The sequence below is a fragment of the Olea europaea genome, chromosome 20, assembly GCF_002742605.1.
Source record: "Olea europaea var. sylvestris chromosome 20, O_europaea_v1, whole genome shotgun sequence".
Lineage (NCBI taxonomy): Eukaryota > Viridiplantae > Streptophyta > Magnoliopsida > Lamiales > Oleaceae > Olea > Olea europaea.
In genome coordinates this window covers 1605841-1626279 of record NC_036256.1, presented here as the reverse complement: position 1 = coordinate 1626279, position 20439 = coordinate 1605841, and the positions used below count along the sequence as shown (strand labels likewise).

The following is a 20439-nucleotide window of genomic DNA, read 5'->3' as shown; positions in this document are numbered from 1 at the left end:
GATGAGCTAAATTGAATTGAGATTTGAGAGTAAATAATTAGATTGTAGAAAATTGGTGTGAAAATCGATTAAAACAAGGAGTATTTATAGAGTTTTCACACACACACATATATATATATAGCCCATGCGTCACTCAATTTGTGCTCGAACTCATTTGAAACAAGCTCGAACAACCCATGGATGGAGTCCTGAAGAGCCAAGCAAATGAGCTAACTAGTTACGGCTCATTAGCCACCCCAAGAAGAAGGCTTTTGTGCATATATTGGCACACGGGTGGCTGAAATATACATAAGAAAAGAGACAAAAACCTTTATAAAAAAAAAATGTAATTTGTTCTTTTGATCTTTTCTTGATTTTTAGTTTTGAAACAGCAGGTTCATGAAATCAAAATCTTTTGTAATTTAAGAAAGTCGGAAGTTTGTGATTCAAATTCTTACCAAGATTTGATTATCGAGTTTGAATAAATTCTTAATCTAAGTTCTAATTTACATGTGAACATATCATAACGATCTTGTATTCTTAAACTGAAGAAAATTTTGATATTCCAGGAAATTCTTGTTTAGCATTTTAACATTAACAACTTACAAATTGCAAGAGCACAAACAACAGAGATAATTGCTTTTGTGTTAGGTCACAAGGAGCCTCCAATCACCACAAGATCCCAGAAAGTTTTAATGGGGTCATTGCTCGACTTCATGAACATCAGAGAGAGCGAGTGATAACTCAGAAGTTGAAGTATGTATTGATTCTCTTGGCTGTAAAAACAAGAAGGGTTTAGGTGGGATTCGCAAAGATTCCATGTTCCCTTCTAACATTTCTACAACCCTGCTCATTGATAGTCTAGTTCTAGGATCAGTTTGTGTGCACCATAAGCCAACTATTGACATTTTCCTTCTCAAATGTTCATTTGCATTCACAATGATGTTAAGATCAAGCTCAACATTCTGTTCAAGGTTCTTATATAACCAATCAGGAAAATAATTTTCGCTTGAATGATCAACTCTGACATCAATGTTTTTCGTCTGTCCAGTCATTTCCAAAATCATCATACCATAGCTATAGACATCTGACTTATGAGAAACATCTCCAATGTTTCTATAAACTATTTCTGGAGCTATATACCCTATTGTCCCTTTGGCCCCTAGTACTGACACTATACTGGACCTATTGAGGCAAAGCCTCGCCAAACCAAAATCCGATATTTTAGGGTTGAAGTCTTTATCCAAAAGAATGTTATGAGGTTTAATGTCAAAGTGCAAAATCCGTGTACTACATCCTTGGTGCAAGTATTATATTCCATGAGCAATGCCAACTGCAATTTGAAACAATTTTTCCCATCCTAACTAACTTTCTGCTATGGAGCTATTGTGGTTTATGAACCTCTCAAGAGATCCGTTGGGCATGAACTCATAAATGAGAGCTCTTTTGGAACCCTCAAAGCAAAATCCCAGAAGAGTGACAATGTTAATGTGGGATGTTCTACTGATACTTGCAACCTCATTGATAAATTCTTCTCCATTGCCTTTCGATTCTTTCAAAATCTTTACTGCTACAAGACGACCGTCGGATAACTTTCCTCTATACACACTTGCAAAGCCCCCTTCCCCTAAGTTGCCACTGAATGAATTAGTCATTTTCTTAAGATAAGAGTAACTGTACCTTCTTGTTGCAAGATTCTCATTGTTCTTCAGAAAAAGTTCAATGTCCTTATCTTTTTGCGTCTTTCCCTTCAAATTCTGCATGTACTTCCTCTTTTTGAAAGCGAGTAAAATTATGGAGAAGAGGACTTCCACTGCAGTTGAAACACCTATCATGAAAAATGTAACAGTACTGTTTATAGAGCAAAACAAAATAAAACAAAATAAATAGTACTGAAATTTGGAAGAGTTACCTCCAATCAAAATCAGTTTCGATTTACTTCTTCCTGCAATTGAAGTCAAAACACGTGTTAGATTAAGAGAACTTTAAAAAAATGAGATGGGAACTCATTTTTCTTAGTACGCTCTCTTTCTAGCATGTAAGTCATTAAAGGGTATGATTTATGAACATGTGATTTCATACAGTAGTGGAATAAATTAATCTGGTGTTAAAGATTTTTTTGTCAAATTGTCTGTTACAACAAATCACTTAACCACTATAGATTACAATGCTAAAAGACAAAACTATAAAAAGGCAACATAAATTAAATTTGCCTAATTTCTTTTGGGTTGGACTACCGATTACAATGCTAAAAGATAAATTGGATTGGACATAGACGTCTAGTGTGGACTAGTTTCTTTGAGACGCTATTATGGCGTAGATGAGGTTTTAAGCCAGAGACTTCTGGGGTGGACTTATTTAAATCGTAAAATTGGCTCAAAGAAAATAGTATATCCCAAGAGTCTATGTCCAATCCAGTTCTAAATTTTATGTAGTGCTAACTCTATCCCCTAGTAGGTCGCACCGTCACATATTTTGATTCAAACTAATTAGATGCATCGTTTTGGGCTTGTGGCAATTCAAGTCGAGAATAATAAACATTTAAGGTGATAGAAAATTACAATTTCAAAATTAAGAAATATGTTATATAATTTTAAAAATCAGGCCATTAATGAAATTTATTAATGAAATAAATAAGTAAAAATATTTTATTAATTTAATATAATAATATTATACAATTTAAGGAAAATTGCAGCCACAATACCAAACATATCGTTTATTAGCAGACTTTGCCCATACCTTTCATTTGTACCACTGAAGGTACCAAATCTTTAAAAAAAATCACAGCTGGAGTCCAAATGGATAGAAATCATCCATTTGACCGTTAGTTGACCGGAATAATTAATTTTGACCAAATTAAAAGGGTAACTTTAAAAAAAAATCAATAAAAAAAGAAAAAATGGCTACTGTTCACCTCCTCCTTCACTAACCCACCCCCATCCCCATCCCCCTTCTGTTGGATTGTGGAATCCGACTACCACCCGAATTTAACGTCTCCGCCTCCCTCGCTTACTGAATCCACTAGAATATTTATGGTTTCGGGACAGGATAACTGTCCAACTGATCAACGTACAACTCGGGATGATGCAAAATTCGAAATTCAAACCCATCCAGAGTAAGAAGCCTACTTCTCTTCTGAAGACCACTATGTTGATGCTGGAGAACCCAGCCGTCGATCCTGGAGACAGCTCAAGGACCGTTGATTTGAGTGAGGACACTTTGGTAATTGGGGTTGATGAATTGAGGAAAAATCTGCTTTTGGAGGAGGAATTGGATAATGACTGTGTTGAAGAAGAAAAGGGTTTCTAAGGAGGATAGGGAATTGGAATGGAATGGTGAAACAGAGCCCGCTACAGTCGAAAGTGAAGGAGACAATAGTGTGAATGACACCGATGTTATCTTTATGGAAACAGAAGAAACTGGTGAGGAACTAACCACCATAAATTTGGGTGAAGATTCGGTAGAGAAGATGTGCAAGGAAAATGTTGTGGTTGGGGAAAATGCTAATGTGCAAAAAACTGGAGAGACCTAGGGACTCACTGAAACTCCAATTTGATGCTATTGTTATTGAAGGAGGGGGCTGGGGATGGGGTTGGGTTAGTGAAGGAGAAGGTGAATAGTAGCCACTTTTTTATTTTTTATTTTATTGATTTTTTTTAAAGTTATCTTATGTTAAAATCGTAAAGTTACCATTTTGCCCTTTTATATTTGGTCAAAATTAATTATTTTGGTCAACTAATGGTCAAACGGATGGTTTCCATCCATTTGGACTCTAGCTGAGATTTTTTTAAAGGTTTGGTACTTTCGATAGTACAAATGAAAGATTTGGGAAAGGTCTACTAATAAACGAAATGTTTGGTACCGTGGCTGCAATTTTCCCTACAATTTATGATCACGATTACGTACTAGTCACAATCATATAAAGCCACAGTCACAAATTTTATAGTTCGCAACTTATTTATCGATCACAAATTTTCAAATTAATTGATTACGTATTATTTTTCGATCACAAATCACAAAATTCAAAGGCCACAACTTATTTCATGATCACAAATTATCAAATTAATTGGTCATAATCGCCTAAATGATTGTTCACTAACACTTTTCATCACATCCACCCCCACAACAACTACTGTACCCACCACCACCACCAACAACAACCACCATTTGCAAACTTTAATGCAACAATTAATTTCAAACTTATCATTGTTTAAGTGATCCAAATGCAGCACTTCCAAAGTAGCTTTCAACTCTCATTTCTCTGCCTACCAAATAAGTTCTACCACTGCCATTGCCATCACCCGTCAACCGCCATATCCGCCACTGTCTCCTCGCCATTCAAATTACCAAACACAACTCCCATCTCAGATCTAAACCACCCCAAAACACCCTAAAACCACATGCACCAATAAGTGTTGCTGATGCGCTGCTATGCACAAGGCAGCATCACCTAGCACAAAGAAGCAGCACGCATAGTGGCGCTCACATCGGGGAGCGTGAGCGTGCTGAGCACCTACGTCATCATAACAACGGCTCTCGTGACGCAACTACGATGGTTGGTCACATTGCTAGTGACCAAGAGTGAGAAAAGTGTTGGAAAATAAGGGGTTGGAGAAGAAACAACAAAAAAATTATAGAAACAAAATGAATAGAAATCACGAAATACGTCAAGAACGAATTTGAGGTTTGAACACGGGATTGTTGTCCTCAAACTATATTTTCCCACTCTAGAGATTGAATGAGATGTTTAAGGGTTTTGGCAAACGGTTTGTAGGATTATATCAAGCCTTGTAAAGAATTTAACACCAAAGCACAAGTGCAATCCTCCAAAACTTTAAGAACACAAAGGAAAATCTTGAATATGAATGTAAATCAATAGTTTGATTCAATATGGAATATATATGGATCTCAAGATGTTTTCAATGATTTTAATAATGTTTGTATTGATCATTCATCACCTATTTATAGGTCTCAATCAATGCATCATGAAATGATGTCAAAATAAGATGAAAAGTGGCAACTTTTAATCCAAAACGGCTCTCAAGTTTCAAATTGAAAAATTAGCCAACGACTATTTTTTAACACTATGCGTACGCATAGTATAAACCTTGGGTACGCATAGTAGAAGCAAAATTTAATTCTGATTTTGCCAAAACACATCTCGCGTATGCACAAAATTAAGTACGCACAGGCAAAAAATCAAATTTTGTATTTTTCAATTTCTTTTGATTCACCAATTTCACAATTGAGCCCAACAATAAGTCCATCATCATTCCATTGATTTTGAACAAATTTTCAACAATCCATCACTTGTTCAAAATCAGTACGATCACATATTCAAAAAGACGACACTTATACATAAGGATTAGATATTTTTCGATTTGAATCTAATCATAGTGTAATTCAAACAAAGTAAAGTCGGAATTAGAGGTAGCATGGAAGTTTTGAACCAATTATTCCTTGTGACAATACCGGTAAGAACACACAAAAAAGTATCACGTGTTCTCAAGTTCCTCAACTCACTTAGCGCTTTTATGGCCTTGCACTCAACCTATTTAATGAACTTTTAAAAGAGAAACTCCAACTCTCTATTGAGGCGGCACCACCTTGAAGTTCATTTAGGTGAAGTTCTTCTAGTATCTTTGTTGCTTTTAGAGATACTTGTATTTTAGCACTGAACTTCATTAAGAGTTTTAATGCTCAGCCCTCACTTCAGTAACAACCAGCATTATTTAATTAGGATAGGGTCATTGCGGATTTCAATAATGCTGCAGCTATCCACATATCGAATGACTTGTTGTTACCCTTTGAATCTGTGGATTACCTTTTGAGTAATGATAGGTAGGGTTGTCGTCATTGGTGGACCTTTTTAATTAAGGAGTTTCAACCCCATCCTACTCGAAGTAGACGCCACTAAATCTCTATTTAGTGCTTTAGTTAAAGGATCCGCTAAATTCTCAATTGACCTTATATAATTTAGGAAAATTATTCCATCTTTGATTAATTTCCTTATGTGTCTCAGACTCATATGTCTAGATTTTCCATTGTATACCTCGTTATATGCCTTTGCTAACGTGGCTTTACTATCACACATGATAGTTATTGCAGAGATATTATTTGATCGCAAAGGCATCTCATATAAGAGATCCTTAAGCCACTCAGCCTCTTTCCCGGTATCCGATAAAGCTACAAATTCAAATTCCATGGTTGAGTGTGTTATACATGTTTGTTTCTTTGATTTCCAAGAAACAGCACCTCCTCCAAGAGTGAATACCCAACCCGAAGTAGATTTACTTTCACCCGTGCTAGATATCCAACTAGCATCGGTAAATCCTTCCAATATCGTCAAGAATTTAGTATATTGTAGGCCGAAGTTCTTGATTTTCTTTAAGTATCCAATAACTTTCACAATAGCCTTCCAATGATCATTACTCGATTGCTAGTAAACCTATTAAGTTCACTTATTGCATAAGCTATATCCAGTCTTGTGCATTGAACAGCATACATAAGACTCCCTATAGCACTTGCATATTCCAATTGAGCAATTGCCCTTCCATCATTCTTTATTAGTTTTGAACTTGGATCAATCGGGGTACTACATTCTTTTATGTTCAAATGTTTGAACTTATTTATCACATTCTCAATATAATGTGATTGACTTAGATAGTAACCCCCACTAGTCTTTGTGACTTTGATACCTAAAATGGTATTTACTTGTTCAAGACCCTTAATCTTGAATGTGGAAGAAAGAAACATTTTTGTTTTTTCTATTCCATCCATGTGATTACTCATAATCAGCATGTTGTCAACATACAAGCATTTAAATGTCACATAATCATCATAAACTTTAGTATATAAACATTTATCAACGCTATTATGTTTAATCCCGAATGATATTATTGCTAAGTCAAACTTCTCATGCCATTTCTTTGGTGCATGCTTCAGACCATATAAAGATTTCACCAACTTGCACACTTTATGTTCATTTCTTTATGTTCATTTCCAGGTAGGGCAAATCCTTCGGGTTGTTCCATATAGACCTCCTCATCTAGATCTCCATTTAGGAATTTCGTCTTGACATCTATTTGATGAACATGCAAGTTATATATTGAAGCTGAAGCGAATGATATCATAATTGATGTTATTCTAGCTACCGGTGCATAAATATTAAAATAGTCGATTCCTTCCTTTTGTCGATATCCTTTGGCTACTAATCTAGCCTTGAAGGTATTTAAGGATCCATCAACATTGTATTTTCTCCTAAATACCCATTTGTATCCAATAGGCTTGAATCCCGGTGTAAATCAATAAGTTCCCAAGTATTATTGGACATTATGGAATCCATTTCGTCCTTAATTGCATCTTTCCAAAAGATGCTATCACGAGAAGCCATAGTTTATTTATAAGTCTTATAGTTGGTCTCTACTTGCAGAACAAAAAGGAATTGTTCTCACAATATTCAACTCATTTCCCTCTACTAAGTAAAAGAAGATAAGTTGAGAATCGATTTCATCCGATCCCAAAGACTTCTCAACTTGAGTTCTCTTGCTTCTTTGTGGTTCACTAGATTCATCAACATCCTTAAAAGATATTTTATCATGTGTTCCACTTGAGCTAGGGATATTTTCAAGATTTTTCCTCAATTCATTATCCGAAGATAATGAATCCTCAAAGAAATCCACATCATTGGATTCGATAATCACATTGGACTCCAAATTTAGTAATCTATAAGATTTGCTATTGTTTGCATATCCAACAAAGGGACATTTAATGCCTCTTGGACTCAATTTGGTCCTGTTAGTATTTGTATTCTTGCAATAGGCAAGACACCCCCACACTTTGAAGTATCAAATGTTCGATTTTCTTCCTTTTCACAATTCATAAGGAGAAGCCTTAGTATATTTTGAATGAATCCTATTAAGTATTCTAGATGCACTTAATAAAGTTTCACCCCATAAGTTAAATAGCAACTTAGCATGAATAAGCATGGCATTTATCATTTCTACAAATGTTCTATTTCTTTCAGCCAAGCCGTTTTGTTTGGGTGTCCTAGGTGCAGAACATTGATGAATAATTCCATGTTGTTCACAAAACAAATTAAAATTATTGGAAAAGTATTCACCACCTCTATCACTCCTTAAAATTTTAATTTTCTTTCCTAAATAATTTTCAACCTCATTCTTGTATGTCTTAAACATGTCAAAGGCTTCACTTTTATGTTTTATCAAATAAACATAAGTATATCTAGAAAAGTCATCTATAAAAGTTATGAAATATTTATTTTCACCTCTAGTTAACATACCATTAAGTTCACATATATCAGTATGAATTAAATCTAAAATACTAGAGGTTCTCTTGGCACTTTGATATGATTTTTTAATCATTTTAGATTCTATACATATTTTGCATTTATGTTTATCATTTTCATCATATAAGATCAAGTCATAATTTTTCATGCGTTTCATTGTCAACTGTACATAATTTGACCATTCCTTCACACGAATAGTCTTTTCCAACAAATTTTCCATTATGAGATAGTACAAGTTTGCCGGACTCATAAACACATTTGATGCCTGATTTTTCCAAGAGATTGCCACTAACTAGGTTCTTATTCATATCCGGAACAATACATTAGTTAGAGTAACGATTTTCTCGGAAGTGAAGATAATGTCTGCACTTCCTTTTCCAAACACCTTCGATCGCATCTCGTTACCCATTTGAATCTCTTGTTCTCCATCCACTTCTTGATAAGTTTTGAACAAAGATTTATAATGTGATATATCTACCGTAGTACAAGTATCATACCACCACCCGAGAACATTTCCTTTGATTGCGTTTACTTCACTTATGGTGGCCACAATTTTGTCATCTTGGATGGAATTCACTTTGGCCTCGATGTTGTTTTGTTTTCGGTGCCTACAATCCTTGGCATAGTGACCAGATTTTCCACACACAAAATAACCTCATTTAGTCTTCTTCTTGGACTTGTTAAAGTTCCTAGAAGGCTTCCTTTTGTTGGATTTTGCTGGCGGTTCTATTTTTTCCACAGCATTTGCTTTAGAAGAGCCCTCATGAGAATTTTCAGTTTTATCACGTATTCTCGACTCCTCTTCGATTTGAAGATGATTTTGCAGTTGTTCCAAAAAATAATCTTTGGAACTATGTATGATCTTCTTCCGGTATCCTTTCCAAGTTCCGGGAAGTTTGGCAATTATAGCCCCCACTTGAAAGGTCTCCGGTATATCAATTTTTACCACCTTTAATTTATTGACAATCACTTGCAACTCATGCACTTGGGGAAGAAGAAAGATATTTTCTAAGAATTTAAAATCAAAATACTTAGAAATCAAAAATTTCTTTGTACCTTCTTCTTCCGCCTTGTACTTACTTTCCAATGCTTCCCAAATTTCTTTTGCCAAAGTTGTATTGGTGTATAGATCCTACAAACGATCCGACAATGCATTCAAGATGTGACCACGGCAAATCAATTCATCTTCTTGGCATTTTTGTCTCTCGGTCTTGATTGCTTCGGATTCTCCATTCGTTGGTTCCGACAAAGGCGCCAAATCTGGATCAAGAATATAAAAAAATCTTCAACGCTGTTAGGAGGAATTTCAACTTGTCTTACCACCGCGTGAAGTTAGTCCCATCAAAACGATCCAATCTAACCAGATCTTGATTCATGAGTTTGATGGTTACCATAGTTGTATCATTCTCCATCGTAGAATATAGTTTGAGATTGTTGGAAAATAAGGGGTTGGAGAAAAAACAACAACAAAATTATAGAAACAAAATGAATAGAAATCACGAAATACGTTAAGAACGAATTTGAGGTTTGAACACGGGATCGTTGTCCTCAAACTATATTTGCCCCCTCTCGGAATTGAATGAGATGCTTAAGGGTTTTGGCAAACGGTTTGTATGATTATATCAAACCTTGTATAGGATTTAACACCAAAGTACAAGTGCAATCCTCCAAAACTTTAAGAACACAAAGGAAGATCTTGAATATGAATGTAAATCAATAGTTTAATTCAATATGGAATGATATATGGATCTCAAGATGTTTTCAATGATTTTAATAATGTTTGTATTGATCATTCATCACCTATTTATAGGTCTCAATCAATACATCATGAAATAGTGTCAAAACAAGATGAAAAGTGGCAACTTTTAATCCAAAACGGCTCCCAAGTTTCAAATTGAAAAATCAGCCAACGGCTATTTTTTAACACTATGTGTACGCATAATATAAATCGTGTGTACGCATAGTAGAAGCAAAATTTAATTCTGATTTTGCCAAAATACATCTCACGTACGCACATAATTAAGTCTGTGCGTACGCATAGGCAAAAATTCAAATTTTGTATTTTTCAATTTCTCTTGATTCTACCAATTCCACAATTGAGCCCAACAATAAGTCCATCATCATTCCATTGATTTTGAACAAATTTTCAACAAAAAGGAACATTTCCAGAGAGCGATTTCAAATTTTTAAATGAGTGGAGGTGGTGTGGAGGTGAGGTTGAATTATTAGTATTATTTCACATTCAAGTATGCTACAATTGTTAATAAATAGATAGTTACAACAACGTGGGCCCGGTCCATAAATTTCAAATTCACTGGGCCAGTCCACGAAAACAAAATGAAATGGGCTAAAACTATAAATCTTACCTCCAATACATCAGGTGCCCATGGGACCTAGTCCATAATTGTTTGAAATCGCTACTTATTAACAGAATGTTGATGCAATGAATTGGGTCGAAAAGTCTATGGGATTGGGATATTTGTAGGGATGAGAACTGGCAAAATGGTGGCTGCCTTTCCCAAAGTTCTCGCAAGTAATATTGATCTACTGGTGGGTGAGTGCATGGCTATCTGGGAAGGGCTGAAATTTGCACGGGTCAAGGCCTTGATATATCTTTCGTTGAGACTGGTTGTAGCAACGCACTGGTTGCTAATCGAAAACCACAATAAGTGACTTAGCCACTTAGGTAACACGGAAGAAAAAATTTAGTCTACTAAATTTACAGTACATGTTCTGTTAACATACGTTACATACCCTTGTGACCTTTTTATGGAAGCAAGAACAAGTGTTAAAATCTTATTTGTTATCGTGTGAAAAGTAAACATGTTTTAAGAAACTTTTCTCGTGGTTTATTTTATATTCTCAATTTAAGTTTTCAATTATCAGATTCCATAAATCGAAAGCAACAAAAAAGAAATAACTTACTTTTTTTTTTTTTTCGATAATAACCTACTTGAAACTGTACGTAGTGGTCCGTAACTCCGGAAATAGGGTCTGTCAGGGCAGAAGCACCTGAAACTGTGTGTAGTAGTGTTAAAGCCACATCTGCCGCCCTCTCTCTCACATGCACTGCAGTCACTGGATGACAAATAATTCAGTTCAAACCCTCTTCTCAAAATCTCCTCATACTCCCCCACTACAATCCTCTCTTTATCTCCATGCACTTCCACCGGCGCCACCACATTTTTTTCGCAATTTTCCAGTCCCTTCTGCAAATTTTCATCCTTATCCAAAATTGCTAAATCCAAATTATCTCTATTCTCACCCTGGCAGTCAACCATGTATTGCGAAAGATCCTTAGGCAACGGTTCAATACAATTGGACAACAGATAAAGACTTGTTACATTAACATACTGAAACTCTCCAATAGGAAGTGTCGTGTTCTTGATTTGTGGAAGGCATCTACCGGTTAAATTACTCAAAACAGCAGCATTATAAACACGAAAAGAACGACTGGGATAGGAAATGGTTTCAACTACATAGTCATTTTCGGTTGAATTAATCGTTGGATAGCCATGTTTGCCGCACTTGAGATGGAATCCGGGGTAACCGCAGTAGGATTCTTGCAAACCTTCAATATAGAATGGGAATGTAATGTTTGGGCCATTTCCACAATTCCTGGGCACGCATGCTTCGTACAAAAAATCAGCAGCCGAAGATTTTCTTGATAAAAGGATAAGACAGAATATGCAAATATCTAAAGACGCCAAGAAAACTGTGTATTTCATGTTTTGGTGAAATGAATTCCAAGCTTCAGACACAAATGGTTGGTTGTCTGTGTCTTCCTTATTTATTAAACTAATAAAGGGTCATTTTAAGAAAGTCGCAAGTATTGACCAATCTGTGAGTCCAGTGTCTGTATAGTGAAATTCTTGAATATTTGTGCAATGTTTTACTGGTTTTTCATTTTGCGTGTTGGAATACGCAAGAAAGAGGCCACAGATTCAATTTCTGCTTGCGTGCCATACATCAGTTTGTATCTCTTGTGCAAGTGGATGGAAAAAATTAAACTGGTCCATGATTCTATCAATTACATTTGTGGAATATATTGCAACCTGTCCACTGCTGATGGGATGTTTCTACCATAGTTCATAGACCATGCGATACTTCCACTCCGTTTATTTTGAGTAGTTACTACCTTGGACTGAATATTACGACAACCTCAGACTTGGTCGCTGTCTCTATTGGATATAATTTCTGAGTTAAGAAAGAAGTATTTAAAAGTTCTTAAAAATTGAATTCCCTTTGGAAACTTGAATGTTTAGATGGTATTGGGATTAACATGTTTTGAGTACCTGAATTGGTTGTTGAAAATGTTATAATTCGCTATATAGAACCTAAACCATATATCGTCATTCGAATGTCGAAGTGTCATGATTTGAATTATTCAAGTCCGAGGTGTCATGATTAAACAGTAAGTTCTACCATGTTATAAAATTGTCTTACTAAAGTTTTTCTCCTAAGGTTTGTGGATTAGGGGTTGCTTTTACAAAGATTTTGATAAGAAAATAACAGATCTTGGTAAAAATTAATGTGATATATAGTTGACAAATTAATAAATGTTGTGAATCTCATAAAATATATTATTAAGATTAAAGTTTGACCAATTAAATTCTGCTCTGGAATGCTAGCAAAAACACAAATTAGGAAGATATATAGGAAAAACTTGCAATCGTCCATGTTCAAAGGGTCAACGGTATCTTTTACACGTCGGAAGTGAATATTTGTGTCAGATGTACATTGTCCTCCCTCTCAGTTGCAATCAATACAATCAACAAAAAAAATTTCATTCTAGATTATAATCTCTGCTTAACAGTTTGAACAAATCAGCTGAATCTGATGTAGGTTGTCATTTGAGTGGCATGTAAAAAAAATTATAAAACAAGCACAATGTGTACAGACATTCCATCTCGAGGGATCGATTCAAAAATTCCATAGATTGGACCATATAAAACTGCCGCATATTGGCATCATATTGATCTAGATTTTGTGCATGCCAAGGGTTTTCCACTTTCCCTTTAAAAGCGATGTCCAACTTTGCCTAATATGTTTCCAAACATTTCATGGATTATTTATGATATTTGATAAGAAAAAAAAAATCACCTAAAATTTGATTAACTAGACATTAACACGTTTACACAAGGAAAATAGAAGAAAACAGAGAGGGATACAAAGTGATATAGGTTAGTAGGAGAAGCCACCTTCGGCGACAATCAAGATGGATCGCTGCACTTCGATGCTAGGCCATCCACCCTTAAGGGGTGCTCTACCACTATCCCCAAGCGGTGCTCTACCACAATGCACGACCATTGACCCCCCAGGTGCGCTCTACCGCTACTCCCAGGGGGCGCTCTACTACTATACGAGGCCGTCGACCACCCCACAGGGGCGTTCTACCACTACCCCCAGGGGACGCTCTACCACTATCCCCAGGGGGCGCTCTACCACTACGCGAGGCTGTAGATCACTCCCCAGGGGCGCTCTATCACTAACCCTAGAGATCACTCTACCTCTACGCGAAGTCTTCAATTGGCATGGAATTGCCTATCTAAACACTTAGCCATAAAATCTAGTGAATTGACTATGTTCCATGGTGGTTAATACGGACACAACCTCCAAGCGGGAATTTAAAGGCCCCCACTCAGAACGTGGGGGTAGTGGAAATGCCAACGTGGGACACATGGCATCACAACCGCCCAGCGGTTATCCAGCTCCCAATATCTATAAATACCCTCGGATGTGACACAGGTAACAGGATCTCTCTCTCTCTCTCTCTTTTTAGTCATCTGAATTCCAATTGCATTTTTTCCAAGTCTATAAACTAATTCTCACGCCAGAGGTAAAATGGGGGAGGAAGCGCCGCCTTCGTTTTTCAGGTCACACACACTTGACGAAGTAGCCAGAACGTTGAACGCCACCAGGCAGATAGAAGGGTATTGTTCCACAACCATTTCATTGGCGCCGTCTGTGGGAATTTTTTCCACTGAACACAGAGGTCATGTCGAGAAGACGAACAAGAAGTGACACACGCCTAAGAGCAGCAATGACGAAGGCAGAATCAGAATCGATCGCCAGAAGCCCCGATCCACCGCTGCAGTATGTGACGCAAAGCAGTTCAGCGCCCTAAAGACCCAATTAGTGGCCATGTGACCCTCTTACAAAATCAAACGCAGAGAGCCGTCCTCCCACCGCATTCGACAAAGGCCCCGCCTCTACCCTAGGAGGTACAAATAGAAACACCGTCTGCCATCCAACCGATGACCGCAGGCTCAAGGGCTCCAGGGATGACGGTCTTACAGTCCGTCTCACCCCTGGCGGATCTGGAGCGGAGAATGGAGGAGGTCATGACGAAGAAAATTGATGACGCGATATCTAAAAGAAAAGACAAACGCAGGCAGATAGTCCTAGAAGAGGACTCGTTCGCGCCCGAGATCATGGCGGTCCCTTTACCTAAAGGCTTCAAGCAGCCTACGATAGAGGCTTACGACAGGGTCATAGATCCGCTTGACCACCTGTGGACCTTCGTTGATCTGATGAGACTCTATGCAGCGCCCGATGCGGTAATGTGCTGGTCTTTTCCCCGACTCTCAGGAGGGAAGCCAGAGACTAGGTGGCAACACTTGCCCCCCGGTCTATCCGAACATTTGATGAACTTTCCAGGAGTTTTATAGCCTACTTCCTGAGTAGCAAGAGAAAGAGGAGGACAGCCATTGGACCGATGCAGGTGGTCTAGGAGAAAGATGAGTCTCTATAGGAATATCTAGCCAGATTTAGCCGTGCGACCCTTAGAATAGAGGACCTTCAAATGTCGGCGGTGATGACTGCGTTGATGAATGGAAATCGGAACCGAGCTTTTAAGATGTCACTTTCTGAGAACCCCCCAGAATCAATGCATGACCTATTGAAAAAGGGAGACAAGTATGTTGATGCTGAGGAGGCGGAGAAGGTCACAAAGAACCTCAAAGAAGGATGGGAAGTAGAAAGTCACAAGCGCAAGGCGAGGGATGAGCTAAGACCTGCCAACCAAAATAGGCCAATGAGTGAGCAGATGGTGAAAAAGGCATCCCAATATCGGCCAGCCAGGCACAAACGAGAGGAGTCCAGGGCATTCACCCCTTTGAACACCCCACGTGCCAAACTATTGGTGGAAATACGAGACATGAAAAAGCTAGAATGGTCGAGACCCATGGTAACGCTTGTGGGCAAAAGAAACCAAGGCAGATATTATCATTTTCACAACGATCACGGGCATGATACTGAAGAGTGCTTGCAACTGAAGGAGGAGATCGAGCCCCTTCTAGGGTGGGGTCTCTTGGGCAAGTATGTGAAGGACAACCGGGGAAAGTAAAAGATGGAGGGTTGTCCCCCATCTAGGGCCGGAGTGATAAACATGATTACAGGAGGGTTAGTATGAGGGGGAGATTCACACTCGGCAAGGAAAAACTACGCCCGCACTCTCGAGATCTGCTCTATCCAAAAGAAGGCAAGGTTCAACCAGAGCATTTTGGTGAGGAAGACTTGGTAGGCGTGGCACACCCCCATGATGATGCCCTAGTAATAGTAGGCGACATAGCTGATTTTGACGTCAAAAAAGTATTGGTCGACGGGGGAAGTGCCGCAAATGTACTCACCTGTGACGCTTTTTTAGGCCTAAGGGTCCCACCTGACAAGTTAAAAATCGTGAACACCCGCTTGCAAGGCTTTGGAGGAGCCACGGTGATCCCAGAAGGTACTGTGGAGCTCCCGGTCATGCGAGGCACATATCCAACCATTGTGGTAATTATGGTGAGCTTTTTGGTGGTTAAGACTCCCATAGCCTATAATGCAATTTACGGTCGGCCGTTACTCAACACGGCTGAGGTCATCCCCTCGACCTATCACCAGGTCCTGAAATTCCCAACCAGCAGGGGAGTTGGGTGTGTGTGAAGGGATCAGCAAGCATCCAGGAAATGTTATGTTGACAGTATATCGGTCAGAAAAGCCCCATCAGTCATGATGTTAGAAGTCAAACCTCCGAGAGGGCGGATTGAGCCACTTAACATGATCGAAAAATTTCCATAATGGAGGGCCGGGAGGTCAGCATCGGGGCCGAGTTGGACTCTAACGAAAAAGGGAAGCTGGTGAGGTACTTGACAGACAACCTAGACGTCTTCGCATGGAGCCCAAGTGATATCACCAAAGTTAGCCCAACACTCGCTCAGCATCGCCTCGGAGTCTTACCCGGAGCCAAACCAGTGAAGCAGAAGAAAAGGAACCTCGCCCCCGAAAGGCAAGAAATAGCAAGGACGGAAGTAGAAAAGCTACTGCAAGCAGGTTTCATTCGAGAGGTACGGTACCCCGAATGGTTATCCAACATTGTGCTAGTAAAAAGGTCAAATGGAAAGTGGCGCATGTGCATAGATTAAACCGAATTGAATAAGGCATGCCCTAAGGACTCATACCCGCTTCCACGGATAGACCACCTCATCGACGCCACATCGGGTCACGAGAGGCTTAGCTTCCTAGACACTTTCTCGGGGTATCATCAAATCTCTATGGCTGAGTGCGACCAGGAAAAGACATCATTCATCACAGATTCTGGAACCTACTATTACACTGCCATGCCTTTCGGCCTAAAGAATACAGGGACAACTTACCAGAGGATGGTGAATAGGGTCTTTCAGGAGTTGATTGGAAATGTCATAGAAACCTACGTCGACGGTATGGTGGTAAAAAGTATTAAGGTCATCGACCACGTGGCCTGTCTACAGAGAGTGTTCGACATAGCCCGACAGAATAATCTAAAATTCAACCCTGAGAAATGTGTTTTTGGTACAGCCGGTGGAAAGTTCGGAAGATTGCTAAGATGGGCAATTGAAATGAGTAAATTTGACATTGAATTCAAGCCAAGGACCGCCATCAAAGCATAGGCTCTGGCAGACTTCATTGCTAAGCTCACCACCCCATCAAGACCCAGAAGGTCAAAAGACAGATTGGAAGGTTTTTTTGGACGATTCTTCAAATACGAAAAGATCAGGGGTAGGAATCATAATGATTGGACCAGACTTCGAGGAATTGGAATACTCACTACACTTCGAGTTCCCCTCCACTAACAACGATGTTGAGTATAAAGCAGTAATCACTCGCAGCTAGGCTGAGGGTGTCTTCGGTAGAGGTTTGCAGTGACTCACAGCTGATAGTTAGACAGGTGTCGAGGGAATATGAAGCTAAGGATGGGAAGATGGCAGCCTACTTGATGAAAGTAAGGTATCTACAAAGGGGGTTCACAAGTTTCAGGATGACAAAGGTCCCACGAAAGGAAAATCAGCTGGCAAATGCACTAGCGAAACTCGCATCGGCAAACCCAAGAATTCTGCCGTGAACAGCAAACGTGCAAGTCTTACAGCAACCTAGCATCCAACGCTGGGTTGAGGTGAAAAATATTGAGTACGAGGAAAGCTGGATGGATCCGTTAATCAAATACCTCGCAGAGAATAAAACATCGAAAGATCCCTTTGAAGCAAGAAGGTTGAGAGCTCGGGCAGCCTCATTCACCATCATTGATGGGCAACTTTACAAGAGGGGTTTCACCATGCTATATCTGAAGTGCATACGACCCTCGGAAGCTAAAGAGATACTATTTGAAGTACATGCTAGGACTTGTGGTAACCACCAAGGGGCAACATCCCTTGCTTTCAAAATTCTACGGCAAGGCTACTACTGGCCAACCATGAAAAGAGATGCCAAAGAACTAGTAAGAAAGTGTGACACATGTCAACGACACAGAAATTTGATCCACGTCCCAGCCGAGCAACAGGCAGCCATATTTGGAGTGTGCCCACTTTTTCAGTGGGGGATGGACATTTTAGGTCCTCTACCTTTAGCCAAGGGACAAAGGAAGTTTTTGCTAGTCGCCATCGATTACTTTACCGAGTGGGTAGAGGCAGAACCACTTGCAACCATCACGACTGCAAGATTATAGGGTTTTGTATGGAAAAATATAATATGCCGATTCGGGATACCCAGGGTAATGGTGACAGATAACGGCGGACAATTTGACAATCATAGCTTCAAAGCTTTTTGTGCAAGTTATCACATCGACCATAGACTGACTTCGGTCGCTCATCCACAATCGAACGGGCAAGCTGAAGTGACCAACCGAGTCATTCTTTGGGATCTGAAGACCAGATTGGAAAAGGAGAAGGGACTTTGGGCAGACGAGCTTTCCAATGTGCTGTGGGCGTACCACACAACTCCACGAGAGGCAACCGGAAGACGCCATTCAGACTAACCTTCGGGATGGAAGCCTTAGTCCTAGTTAAAATTTTAAGTGAGACAGGCAGGATGAAAGTCAGACAGCCCGATGACACCACGACCAGGGTAGAACTCGACCTACTAGAAGAAGTAAGAGAGAAGGTAGCAATAAAGATGATGGCCTATAAACGGAGAGCCGCCGAATACTTCAATCGGAGAGTGAAACCAAGAATCTTCCAACCAGGGGACCTCGTCTTAAAAGACGCGGCAGCAGCAGGATGCCCCTTAGCAAAACTCGGATCAAACTGGGAAGGCCCATATGAAGTGATCCGCAGCCTAGGAAAGGGGGCTTACAGCTTGAAAGATATGAAGGGACGACCACTGGGAAGACCGTGGAACGCAGAGCATCTCAAAAAATACTACCAGTAAATTTTAGAATAGACGTATGGACTACGCTTTTGTAAATACAGTAGATAGATTGCCTTGTTAATTCTCTCTATGTAATGCCTCACTGAGGCACCCTTAGTTGCATTTGTTTATTCAATGAAAAACCTTAGTAGTAGCAAGTGATGAGGGCGCTAAGGAAGGGCCAGCCTAGCTAGGATGTCACGGTGCGCTTACTGAGCTCACAAATCCAAGTATTTTTATACCGATATACAGTCTCAGACTCCCCCTCATCCCATGAAGACATATGGTCGACATAGCCTACGTGGCTAGGCGGAGAGCCTTAACAAGCCAAAAATTGGCTAAGGTCCTTAACCACTAGACCCTTCTCCCGACGGTCGACATAGCCTAAGCGGCTAGACGGAGAGCCTTAATAAGCCAAAAATTGGCTAAGGCACTTAACCGCTAAACCCCTCTCCCGATGGTTGACATAGCCTACGCAGCTAGGCGGAGAGCCTTAACAAGCCAAAAATTGGCTAAGGCCCTTAACCGCTAGACCCCTCTCCGACGGTCAACATAGCCTACACGGCTAGGCACGGGGTAACACAAGGCTAAAATTGGCTAGGGCCATCAACCACTAAACTCTGATAGCCACTCCCCCGCTCCATCAAACAGTGAAAAGAAATAGAAGAAGGACAACATGAGAGACAGCAAGTTGAAGGAACAATGCACTCAACACTAATAATAGCGAACGAAAAATATGTTTATACATATGAGAAATTCTTGACTACACCCCGGACAAGAAGGAGATAATGAGACTAAACAAAAGTAAACACGAAAAAGGAAAAATCAGCAAAGAAAACAACAACTAATAAATACTTTAGCTTGAAGAGGAGACATCCCCATTGCCACCTCGTAATGAACGTCCAAGTGACCTGGATGACTATGCTCCACTTGCCTTTCCCTTGCGCTACGCAAGAAACCTATCTAGACCAAAGGGGTCTATAGAAGGATGCTCAGCCATAATCCACTCCTTAGAGAGTTTGATAGATGCTGCATCGCCTTCCTCCCATATGAATTCAAAACCTTAGCATAATCAGACGACATCTTATACTGCTCCACAAATACCTCGAGATCTCTAGCATACTCAGCTGAGGTCTTATACTTCTCAATCACCTAGTCCAGAGTGCGAGCCCAAACAGAACGCAAGTTGTCATTCTCCGTCTCCTGCTCGCGAGCTCGAGCATCCGATGTCTCCAGAGATTTTCTCAAGGAGGATATCTTTTTCTTGTAGTGATGAGCCTCCTTTTTCTTTTCTTCAGTAAGAATCTTCAACTCCAACACCAAGCGGTGATTCGATTCAGCGAGTCCGGTCTGGAGGGCTACCACCTAAGAAGTGAGGGCGTAGAATAAAAGTCAAGCGTTAAAACCAAGCTTAAAATGAAGGACCCAACATAAAAGAAAATGTGAAATTGGAAATGTACCCTCTAGAGATAAATAGCCGCAGCCCTTTCAATGTCATCTGCACTACGCCC

At 39.6% G+C, this 20439-nt stretch overlaps 3 protein-coding genes across 3 annotated transcripts; 1 reads left to right on the top strand and 2 right to left on the bottom strand.

Annotated features, from left to right (window-relative positions):
* Positions 1–581: 581 nt before the first annotated feature.
* LOC111369360 (LEAF RUST 10 DISEASE-RESISTANCE LOCUS RECEPTOR-LIKE PROTEIN KINASE-like 2.3) lies at positions 582–1801 on the bottom strand. Its single transcript, XM_022990846.1, has one exon. It carries the CDS (start codon positions 1740–1742, stop codon positions 1344–1346), a length of 399 nt encoding a protein of 132 aa, XP_022846614.1. The 5' UTR covers positions 1743–1801; the 3' UTR covers positions 582–1343.
* Positions 681–1338, bottom strand: LOC111369282 (LEAF RUST 10 DISEASE-RESISTANCE LOCUS RECEPTOR-LIKE PROTEIN KINASE-like 2.3). The gene is made up of 2 exons (XM_022990731.1): positions 1314–1338; positions 681–1216 (listed from the first exon to the last, which is right to left on the bottom strand). The coding sequence occupies exons 1-2, from the start codon at positions 1336–1338 to the stop codon at positions 681–683; spliced, it is 561 nt and encodes a 186-aa protein (XP_022846499.1).
* A 13303-nt stretch (positions 1802–15104) lies between the features above and the next one.
* LOC111369281 lies at positions 15105–16213 on the top strand. The gene is made up of 2 exons (XM_022990730.1): positions 15105–15631; positions 15688–16213. Exons 1-2 carry the CDS (start codon positions 15105–15107, stop codon positions 16211–16213), a joined length of 1053 nt encoding a protein of 350 aa, XP_022846498.1.
* Positions 16214–20439: the final 4226 nt, after the last annotated feature.